Genomic DNA, 12,131 nt, shown 5'->3' on the forward strand with positions numbered 1-12,131 from the left:
TCTATCCAGCTCTGTGTTCCAAATGAGGCATGGAGCTGCCTACTTCCTGGTTGTGATGTCATCATTGTGCTCAAAATGCGACTTCCTGTTTTTGCGATCTCGCAATCTGTGAGATCACTATTTGCGATTTTGGTATTTGCAAAATCGCAATTAGGGGTAGGGAAACAGCCGATTCTGCGATTTAATTGCGATTTTCGGTAATTCGCATACGGCGATTGCGGCCGATTGCCAATCGCAGTTGATTAGCGATTTTGATGATGCATCCCATTCTGCGAATTCTAGATAGCGATTCTGTATTTTTCGCTATTTAGAATTCGCAGAATGGGTGCTTGATGCATCTGGGGGACTGTGAACAGATGGATTTATTGCAATCTACTACTACAGTAATTCATCACAAGGGAAAGAGGTCTAATGGAACCAGTCAGTATGTCATAAAACATAACTATAGTCAGCCATCACTGTGGAGTGAAGTCTCAATGAACAGCTTAAGACTGTTGCAAAGCACTACCATTCACATACATCAGCAGAAGGTGTGTCAGTGTAAAGGCTAGTTCACTGATGATTAGTACACCTGCTTTAAAAACCGCATTATAGATCAGATGACATATGTTACAAATAGTATCAGTCAGTAGTAGAGAAAGAATAGTAATTTAACTTATGCAGTAGTGTTGTAAAGAAGACAGACATCAGCTAAGTTCTTGATGATTTAATCAGTCTTTAATTGGACTGCCAAGCAGAGTCACAACTTCATGTCACATTCAGGAGCAACTGTCATCCTTAGAATCTTAAAACCAGACAGAGCTTCTCTATAGAACACCCCAGTACAGGGTTCTAATCATGTAGCCTTGCAACAAGCAGAGGCAAGTACAACATAGGATACTACATAGGTTTTCCCTTTAGAAAATGAAAGACAAAAGGAAATGAAAGTAATAATGAAAAGGAAAGGAAAATAAAGATAAGGAAAGAGTTGAGAAAAGAAAGGTAAAGAAAAGAATAATAACCACAGAAAAAAAATACAGCCCTAAAACCAACACTGCCAAACAAAGATTATTGCTCAAATATGATAAACTAGAGCTTTAGACTCTATACCTATGAGGAATTTTGAATTCACGAACACTACACCTCAGAACAAGTTGTCCCGTACAATCTCCATCACTTGCCTGTGACCAAACTGTTTCTGAAAGTAAATCATGCAACTGTGGAAAGCTGGACTGTGCCAGAGAACAGGCCCTCCAGTGTGCATAACCCTTCTGCATATGGTTGGGTGCAGTGCCTGGCTTGAGGACAGACCTTGCGGCCATCCCCCTGCTGCACTCTGCTGAAGCCTTTGACCAGCGGAGAGATAGCCTGAAAGAGAAAGGGTCGGTTCAAAGCCTGACCAACACACTGCAGAGTGCTGTGGAGGTGTTGGTTGTATATGGAGGGCTAGACTTATGATACGATTAAAAAAACACAGAAATATACAGAACAAAACTAAGTTTAAGTTATATTATAGTAGTGTTTGTTAATAGGATTGATGGAGCAGGATTTCGCTAAATGGGTCCTGCCTAATTGAACACCACTATAATACGTACTAACAGTAAGTAGTGTCTAACCAACTAATATGCACAACTACATTACACTTTTGAAGCTTTCTTTTGCAAAACATACACAAACTAATCAGAATTAATGTGTAAATACCCGTAAATGTAATAAACTTGTGTTTAGAATGGATTAAAGTTTTTTGCATGGCAAGGCCGCATATGTAACTCGTAAAATGCATGGTGTGAGGTGCTTTAAACTCACAAATAAGGCTGTTTTCTGCTTAAGCTATGCTAGGCTAACATGCTAATAATGAATTAGTGCAAATTTAGGTGGTAAACAGTGAAATTGTGTTATCGTTTCACTAATAAATGTCAAGTCAAATATACTTTTATTTGGTTTATTAAAAATCATTAAAGGATGGGGAACCATCAGGAAACACAATACTTTCAGCGTACATTTTAAAAGCATATTATAAAAAGACTTAAAGTCGTAACCGCGAATGGTGAACAACTAATTTAATTAAATTAATAACAGGTATAACAGTACATTTAAAGATTATGTGCCAACAAGTTATTATTTGGTAACTTGGACTGAGTCACTTTTTTCCAATTCTTTTGCTGCGATTTTCCTGAATTTTATGGCGTTGCAGGACAGGGGAATCAATGACCCTGCAAGACACCTGATGACTGCTGCTCTGCATGTTCATATTTGTTCCTTCCTTAGGGCCTCCCACTAATACATGTTTATTTCCAGTTTTTTTACTGGTAAAAGATTCCTCCATGATCTTAATTTGACAGTACTAGAGGGAGGGTGGATTTGCGCGCTAGCAAGAACCACGTGACCACGTAGCTAAAATGCTGCACTAAGCTGCAAGAGCCTGTCCTGGTGAAGGACAATGACGTTGAATGCCAGCCAAGCCAGTATCCCCATGAGAAATGGAACCAATAGTTGCTGAATTTAATAAACTGTATAATTATTTTTGTAACATATGTACCTCATGAGAGAAGATGGAAAAAATTATTTTGAATAATAGTCTGGTTGAAGGTAGAATGACTTCATGATGGGGTGACATCCCACCCCAATAAATCAACCAATCACTTACTTGGAAAATGTGAAGATCGGAACCTTTGTGGGATGGACATGTAATTTTAAAATATAAGAATAGCTGCTTTGGGGGTGTGTTTTTGAGTTATGCTGTCGGAGAGAGATCGCGTAGGTTGAGGAGTCCGAGAGGGGGGTGCATTGGGGTTCGTCGGTTTGCAAAGAGGCCTTGCCGTTCCTGTCCTGTCCCTGTCCTGATTTTCAAAGTCTTTGATCCTTGACTCTTAGTTCAAGGGTCCCTCACTACTACCTAGGCCTGGGTAGTGGTTTTCCCCTTTACCGATTTATTGGGTTGGTATCTAACTTTGCAGAAATATTATTTGTCTCAGTATTATTTTCTTATGTGTTTTTGTCTCTTTCTCTATTCCTTCCGAAATTGATAGTAAATGTCAAAATATTTTATTTGCATCCTATGTCTCTTCATCTATCCACCCTTTGCAACGTATATTTGAGATGTTATTTCTGTTATTGCTGTGTTTAGTTTGTTACTCTCTCTTGAGGTTTCCAGTGTTTGAGTTTATAACAATTGCTTTGAGCATTTAAAATTACTAAATAAAATTACTGAAATATACCAAAAGAGTCTGTGGTTCTTTCAATTAATTTATTGATTGCTAATGTTCTTAGAATGATCATTACCATCAACTCTTCAGCTAGTTGGTTCATCGACCAAGTAGATAAAAAGTCGATTACATATGTTAGAATATAAAATACAGGATGTTTAAATATAAGTTCTTAGAGTAAGGAAAGGTTGGAGAAAAGAATATAACTTGACCCCAGCACAGCAGGGATTTGGGTGAATGTGCATGGGCCAAAGTAGTACGAAGTCATTGAGTATTTATCCCTGATCAATTTATTGGGTTTGCGCTGCATCATGACCTTAGAATAAGTTCAATGAAAAAACAAAGGTTAAATTGACATTATGGTTAAAATATGTAGCAATTTATATTTAGAAAACGAAAAAACTGAAATTCACCAGTAATGACATTGTGAATTAACTGCAAATGGGGCACCCTTCATGCACTGTTTATGACTTCACATGTTACATCAGTCATTGCATGGTAAATAGCATCATTGATGACATCTTAAATTGCATAACTGAGGACATTACTGGTGACATCTCTGATGACATTATCCATCATACTCTTCAAGTTTCTCCGCAAACCCTTGCATCAGTTTAAAAAATACAGATTATGTGCCAGCATAACGGAAGATAGCAGGAGCAACACATTTTAGTAGATGCTGTGCTAGCTTGCTCTCTCCCTTTCACCCAATGTGGTTGCTGTGATGCATAGTGTAAAAACTTTGTATATCTGCCCCTCAATGTTTTCTCTTCAAGATATTTCCATATGCTGTGGTTGAGAGAGGACATTTAATAGCCAAGGTAGCATGATACAATTAGAACATTACTTCCTTGAAAGCTGCGGGCCTTCTGTGAATACCAAATTGAGTGAGTTACTCAAAATGAGTAAGTTACTCATTTTGATATTCACAGAGGCACTTACTCATCAATGAGTAAGTGCCTTCTGTGAATACCAAAATGAGTAAGTGTCTTCTGTGAATACCAAAATGGTAGTAAGTTTAGGATTTTGTCTTAAGTTATTTCTGTGAATCGGGCCTGGAGTGTTTTAGAATGAACTTGAAGAAAGAGAAGTACATTCATGTCAGTGCAGAAGACCCGTACCAGTCTTTTGTTTACTCTCTGCCACCCCATTGCCTTCTGTACTGCTCCCAATATTCCGAAGCTTTAAAATGATTTATTTCAAGCTCCTTGAAGAAGGTTCGAAACCATCATAGTTTCTGATTTTGCATTCATGTCCATTATCCCTCTTCAAAGGCACAAGAGGCTATCATAATCGTTTTCATTGAATTCCGTGGATCTTTACAGGATGTGGCCATATTCATTTTTTTAAGTCATAGGCTATTATTCGCTAATGTGGCTGTCAAAGAAGTCAACACAAATAAAAATGAATTCTCTTGAAGGCCTCCACTCCCTAAAATTCTGTAATAACAGACAGCTTCTAGCGCCGGAAAGTCCAGTTCAAGGAGTTGGGGGCACTTCATATGGCACCCTATTTGTTATGTTAATTATTACAAGTGCCTTTTAAAGTCAGCAGCTTCTACCAGCCACGCAAGGGTCCATTGGTTTATTAATGTCTAATATTTATTATCACTTGACATTATTAACTTAGTTATTTCATGCCAGTTTCAAGATATGTTGCTCATAAGCAAACTGAAAATATTTTTTTTTTCTTAGAAATGTTTAGAATGATACCCTCAGATCGAATTAACTTTGGTTTTTAATTTATTTCAATGTATTTACTAGGAAGGACTCTGGAACGTTCGAAGATGTGAGGAAGAAATTGTGTCGGTTTGTAAAAAGGCTGGGCAAGTACAAGCCTCTGTCAGTGAGAATATAGGCTGTCATGAGGTAAGTTTTGAATAAGGCCGGATATGTGTGCACACCTGCATTCCTCTGACGCCCGTAAAAACATTACTGTATGTGAACGGAGTATCGCTTTCTCGTTTGCTTCCTAGATTCACAACTCAAAATAAAACAGAATAGGAGTTTCCTGCAAGCTGGTTAATGATTCTGCTTACTAAGATTTCCGACCGCAGCTGGCATACTTTGAGAGTCAAAGGTTAACAAACTGCTGTCAACATCTGTGTAAATACTGAAGGCTCTCTCCGACGTTTTTCTCGCTTCCTATTTTTACGACGGAATGAGCATGTTGGAAGGGCAGAACTCTCTGGCACTACACATTTATATGTATATCTATACATAGTCGTTTCCTGCCACTATAAACTACTGATTTTAAGGATATGCAACACTTTAACCGTTTATGAACCCGAACTGCGCATTGTGTGGAATCAATAGCTGGGACCATGTTCGTATTTTCTACATCCTTGTAAACAAATGATTGCGAAAGTTCATGGACAGTCATTTTGAAAATGTCCAGCTGGAGCATTGAGGGGTCTGCTGGTACAGCAACAAATGCAGAATGTTTCCCTAGTGTATTTTTCTGTTAGTTCTTGGTCTCAGACGCTGCTGTGGGGAGGGTGGAATTTCACAACAGAGAAAGGCGAGCCAAGCACCTCAGATTCCGCTTTTCCGCCTTAAACGATTGTGAAAGCATCACCGCGTGCATGACTGACCTAGATGAAACATCTTGGCGCTGCTTCCGCTGCACCCTGTTGCCAGGTTCGCCCCTTGTAGGAACGCGATGGACCCTTGAACGTCCGAATTCATTAACGAAATGAAAAGATTTGATATACTCGAGCATCATTACACATTTATAGTAAACATAGTTATAAATAGATACACAATGTTCTATTTAATAATAGAGTTAACACTGAAGAAGATTTGGCGAATACACAGGGTCGCTGGGATTGGCAAGCTGGCTCAGTGCTTTAAAAAAAAAAATTATTGGAAGCATATGCCACAAAATAATACAAAGGGAAAAAGAAAACATGCTGCCGCTTGAACGTGGTGGGCGGAGGCTTGTAATATAAAATGTATATTTCAGACTGGAGGCAAAGAAATGATAAAAAGACACAAAAACGTACAACAGGCTTTTTCCTTCTACTCTACAATTATTTGGAACAACATGCTCCTGTATCCATCAGGAACGCCACAACCCTGCTCCAAGTGTTAAAAACACTACATCACAATGTGGTACCAATCCACGTCTGTCCCTGAACCCAGCTACCTCATCAATCATTTGTTGATTGTGTCTGTACGTGTGACCCTGTACACGGCCCTGCTGCCTTTTGGATAGGTTTGTGTAATACATATCTCACCTACATGGTTATATTGATACACGCATGAATTATCTGGAGCAGCTTGTAGTGTCCTGCTAGGACACAGTCTAGTTGTGTATATGTAACCCTACACTAAACACCCACCCACCACAGACGTCACTGGGTCAGGTGACGCTGTTAATAAAAGAGCCAGAGCGCACGTGCTCGTGGCCAGATCTGCTATCCCTAATTGGTGTCCTGTGTCATGCTGTCCTACACCATGTGGGCCTAAGGCCCAACACTACATTGGCGACAAGGCCGGTAGTGAAGCCACGCGTGCCACTGCCAAAACATCCTGAGAAAAGGGGGAGAGAGCTGCCCGCCTGCAGGGCACCCCCTGTAGCAGGGCGCAGCAGCGCCGAGAAGCCGGTGGGCACGTCGGAGCCCCGCAGCCTGCAGCGACCGTGAGGCCCACCGCACCAGCCTTCAAGGACGAGCCGACCGGAGCCCACCCGCGTCGGCCGGGGCTCCGGTCGGCCGCCACCATCCAGCGCCACCAGGAAAAGAGCGGACCGCCCAGTGCCCACCTGAGACGGCCGCGAAGCAGAGACCCCCACCGGAGAGGTGCACCGGCCGGACGGAGCCTACCCGCATCGGCCGCAACACAGTGACCCACCGGTGCCGAGCGGACCGCCCAGTGCCCACCTGCGACGGCCGCGAGGCAGAGACCCCCACCGGAGAGGTGCACCGGCCGGACGGAGCCCACCCGTCACGACCGCGACAAAGCATCAGGCCCGCCGGCCGAAGGTGAGCCCCAGGGGTGAAGGGACGTCCATGAACAATGCCCAAAGTATAAGCAGGACTCGCAGAGCCCACCCGCAGCCTGCCTGCAGTGCCCTTCCCCCGCCGCGTGTGTGAAGTGCGGCGGAGGGGTGAAAGACTGCCGGAAAGCGCCCGCAGCGCGAGGGGATCTGCCAGGCGCTTAGTAACCGAAGCGGAGCCCACCCGCATGACCAGCGCGCCTCGCCGGGCGTGAGTGTGCCCCCCAATGAACATTATGAAAGCAGTACCAGCGGAGCCCACCCGCGGCCTGCCTGAGGCGTCCCTTGCCCCGCCGCGTGTGTGAGTGAAGGCGGCGGGGTGAATGTTCAAAGGAAGCGCCCGCAGCGTGCAGAGAGCTAACGGGCGCCAAGCAAACAAAGTGGAGCCCTGCCCAACACACGGAGCCTTCAACAGGGAGAAAGCGGGGCCGGACTACAGCACCGCCGGCCGCCGCGAAGTGTGTGCAGCCCCATAAGGGGCCCAGTGTCTCCGGTCACAGCCGCGCTGCAATTGAAGCGGCTGCGGGAGAGAGAGAAGCGAGGAAGAATAGCGCCCTACCCGCAGCAGGTACGAGCATTGAAAACCCCCTCTGTGCAGCCTAACCAGCGGACGTCGACCCCCTCCCCCACCGCACCGCGTGAAGAAAGTAAGGCTACGGCGGCGGGGAGAGCCACAAGAGACTGCCCGCGGCCATCAAAGCGCCCCCCCTTCCTCAGCCCGGGACCTGAAGGGGCCTGCAGCGAGGGGAGAGCAACAGGAACAACCAGCGCTGCCGAGTTCAAATGTGCCCCAGGGATATCCAATGAAAGTGCCGGTGCACCCGGCAAGCATCAAACCATGTGCCCCTCCCTGTGAGCAATCGGAGCAGTGCCCTACACATGCCTATGCCTATGCCTCCTGCCCCCCACCAGTAAACAAATAAAGGGCTCGGACTTACCTGGAAGGCAGCAGCTCCAGCCCCCTGTGCACCGAGAGGGGAGACAATAGAGTGCCCAACAAGGGAAGACAGTGGTGAGCAAGGAGAAAGCAGGCATCACTGCCACCCAGTGGCCAGAAGGAAAAGTGCACCTGCATTAACAAGGAACTGCAACAAGCATTGCACAAAGTCAGTCACCCTAGGACTGTAGCTATGCACAGTGTCAAGAGCCACCAGCATTCTGCCACAGAAGCAATCTCAGGCTGCGGCGACCCACAGCAAGAGAATCAGGGCACCTCCACTGAAGCACAGTAGTGCACCCAGAAAACAGACGCACAAAGTAACTGCGCAACAGCACAAGGAGAATCTACTTACAAGCAGCAAGTAAGTGCGCAACAGCGCAGGTGACACCCACACACACCAGCAAAGGGTCTGCAGATGCCACTTCCAGCGCGACGTGGGAAAGAGGCACGAACGCCTCACCAAGCATCCAAGCACTGACAGAACGTCTGGAGGGAAACGCCTGCCAAGCACTGGAAGAACGTCCAGGGAAAACGAGTGCCGAGATCCAACGACGGAGAGAGCAGTGACGCCTTGTGGCCACAGGTGTTCACCGCAGCCTCAACTACTCCCGCCAACGGTCCAAAGCAGCAAGTCCCTGACAACAGCCAAAACAGCAAGTACCCAACGACTCGCAACAGGCGTCCAAGAACTCCACACCCGCACGCCAGGACTGCGCAGCACTGCGCCGGAACGTGCCAGGAATCAAGAGCGCCAAAGTGACGCTACACAGCGACACGCCAACGCCACGGGACAGCACACAAAGGTCCCCAACAGAGACAGCGATGTCTCGCAGCAACCGGAGCGCCATCGTCAGCACACATGGCAGCATGCACCAGAGTTGCACCAGGAGCGGTGACGCAACCCTCCTCCGCGCAGACAAAGCGCGCCAACGCCAAAACACCGTGACGGTGAATAGCGACCACAAAGAAAATAGCACAGCATGACAACTCATGCCCAAGATGAAAACCGACCACCCAGTCGGGTCACCAAGGAAAGAAAAGCAGCAACAGAGAAGATACGACGACAGGTCTAGTCTCCAAGCCAAGTGAAGACAGTGTCCTACCACATGGACAAGACCACGGGGACGACATGTAGAGGGCCCGCTACATGGAGAATCCTGGTTAGCATGAGAAAGCAAGAAAGAAGACTGGACTGCGTCGAGAAAGTGAACGGAGAGGAAGAATGGAGTAACACAACATCACTCCACAGAGGAGGAGAGAGAACCACAGCACACAGGAACATCGGTGCTGTCCAAGGAGCATCGCAACATCCGTGTGGATCCCAGTAATCCCTACAACCTGCATTCGAGGAGACCAACCACTGAAGAACTGCATGGGTGCCCCGTGAACCTGAAGCTTGCCGAAGCAGAGCATACCCGAGCACTAGACAATCCACCCTTGTGGACCACACAAGACTCAACTGTGGCCATGTCCGAAGTTCGGCAGCGACCCGTACAGCCCACGCGATCAAGTGGCGGTCCAGGGGACAAGGGCCTCGGCCGCATATCCTGTGAGAGAGGAATCCGGATGGGAGAGGTGCAGCGGCGGCAGCTCCACGAGAGGCAACAGGAAGCATGAAGGCCCCAGGTAAACACCTGGCACCGAGAAACGGTCTCGTGAAGACACTGAACCCATGTCCTAACGGCAAGACCATCTTGGCGGATGACATCAACACCCCCGAGGACATCATGAGAGACTTGGCGGTGAGTCCGTTGGCAGTTCGGCAGCGACGCCTTTGCGCGGCTCATGCGAAGCCCGCACGGCCCACCCGGTCCCGTCGTGTCCGACAAGAGGGTCCTCCCAGCGTCTCTAGTGAGAGAAGAGTCCAAGCAGGAGAGGCCAGTCTTCGAGGCTCCAGTGAGAGAGGAGTCTGGCAAGGAAGGCAAGTCGGAAGTTACTTGGCCGGACGAAGATGTGAAGGCATCAAAATCAGCAAATCCAAAGAAAGACCCCTCGTGACATAGTCGTCTCCTACAACCAACAAGCGTTGTCATCCACTGGCTTTGGAACACCTGCGAGACCCCTCAAGGGTCACACCCATCCTGCTCCCAATGCTCCAAGTGATGAACACTGTATATAAGCGACAACACAGCAAGACACGGATGATCTGAAGTACACCGCCGAGGTGAAGCTCATCTGACTGATTTTATAGTTTTGGAACTTTCAACATTCTCCCAGCTGATCGCCTGAAGAAGATCTGTTGGGGCTATCAAATGTCATTGTTCTCTTTTCTTGCAGGTTGGACTTTCGCTTTTTCCTTTCATTAAAGTTTGGGAGGAATGTAGTGTCCTGCTAGGACACAGTCTAGTTGTGTATATGTAACCCTACACTAAACACCCACCCACCACAGACGTCACTGGGTCAGGTGACGCTGTTAATAAAAGAGCCAGAGCGCACGTGCTCGTGGCCAGATTTGCTATCCCTAATTGGTGTCCTGTGTCATGCTGTCCTACACCATGTGGGCCTAAGGCCCAACACTACACAGCTGTTGGGCAGGTGCATGTCTGTGTAAACTGAGAATGAATGTTTTAATATATAAGAAAACAAAAAAAATTAACTCAAGGCTGTAGTAGCTGTAAATGCACCCTACATTTGATTAGGGAACTTTACATGAAAATAAAGTCCCAGTGTTGTCTCATTGGTCCAGTGCTCCCAAACTTTAGGAATTATTCATTATTGTTTTAGGCAACTTCCAATCCTGAAGGACACAGGTTTATTGTAAAAGGTTTTAAAAGTGGAAACCCTTCACCAATCTTCAGACTTCAAAATGTCCTTCACCCTAGCTCCAGCCCAGTATTCCTTTGAAGCCATAGCCCAATGACTGAATGAGCGCCAAATATGATGAATCCAGTCCCGCTCTAACCATCACCATCTTAACCCATCTACTCAGAGTTGTGGAAGTAACTGGCTTAAAAGCTTTCCTCAGAGTTATAAGCAACTGAGGCACAGGAGTTCTTAAACTTTCTGTTACCTGCATATACTAATTAAGGCACCTTGCCAAACACAGATTGGGGCGAGTAGGAAAACTTAGGAAATCCTCAAAAGAAGATGAATTCTTAGTCCGGTACGTGTGAATTGCAGAGCAGTGATGTCCAAAGCCCTAATGTCTGAGACTTTAAAAGAGACTAAGCACAACTTTACTAGAATAGCGGGCAACCATTTGACTGACAATGATTCTTTATCACCCCAGGATTCAAATAAGTGTAGAACCAAAATGACATCCCACAGGACCGTATACTGCTGTATAGGAAGATTCATATATTAAATACCATTATTAACTTTGAAATTGGATGGTCTCTTTTTGGTTTCCCATCAACCTTCTGGTGCCCTGCTGAAATAGTAGAGCAACCAAGACTAGTGTGTTTTGCTGTACTAACACATATGCATAGCCCTTCAGGCTCCTCAGTATATCTATAGAAAGACTGGCAGTTGTAATGGCTGTGTCCACAAAGAGTTCCAATGGAGAAGGAAATCAAGATTGACTCCTCCAAAGGGAGGGGGGTCACCACCACTACTCACCTTCTGTCTGCGTATTTTGGTAAATGTCCGTGCTACCATGACGTATGGAGGAAAGGCATAATGCACCCAACTTTACCAATCTTGAAGGAAAGCATCCTTCGAGTCCTTCGCCAAAGCCTCTGTGTCTAGTTTCCAACTGATAAATCTGCCCAGCTCAGTTGTAAGCCTCGATTCAATAAGATCTATAAAGCAGACCTCTACATTAGTCTCCTACATCATGGCACCCGGTAATCTAATTTCCACTGGCATATTTCTCAAATACCAATCCGCTCCCAGATTTGATGCCCCCGTAATGTATTTTTCTACCAGGGATATCTGTTACCCGAGACAAAAGACCCACAGTTTCTTTACCAATTCAGCTAATGATGTTGACCTTGTTCCTCCCAAATTGTTGACGTAACTAATAACCGTTAGGTTCTCCATAGGGAGAAAAAAACACAATTTGACCC

General features: G+C 45.9%; 1 protein-coding gene across 1 annotated transcript in view; it reads left to right on the forward strand.

Annotated features, from left to right (window-relative positions):
• The window catches only part of PLA2R1 (phospholipase A2 receptor 1), a 1,083,903-nt gene that overhangs the window by 545,268 nt on the left and 526,504 nt on the right, over positions 1 to 12,131 (forward strand). Inside the window, exon 6 of the mRNA XM_086956636.1 lies at positions 4,949 to 5,053. Coding sequence (XP_086812762.1) covers positions 4,949 to 5,053 — 105 coding nt within the window. The remainder of the gene's footprint in view (positions 1 to 4,948; positions 5,054 to 12,131) is intronic.

Source organism: Lissotriton vulgaris, chromosome 2_1, assembly GCF_964263255.1.
Source record: "Lissotriton vulgaris chromosome 2_1, aLisVul1.2, whole genome shotgun sequence".
Lineage (NCBI taxonomy): Eukaryota > Metazoa > Chordata > Amphibia > Caudata > Salamandridae > Lissotriton > Lissotriton vulgaris.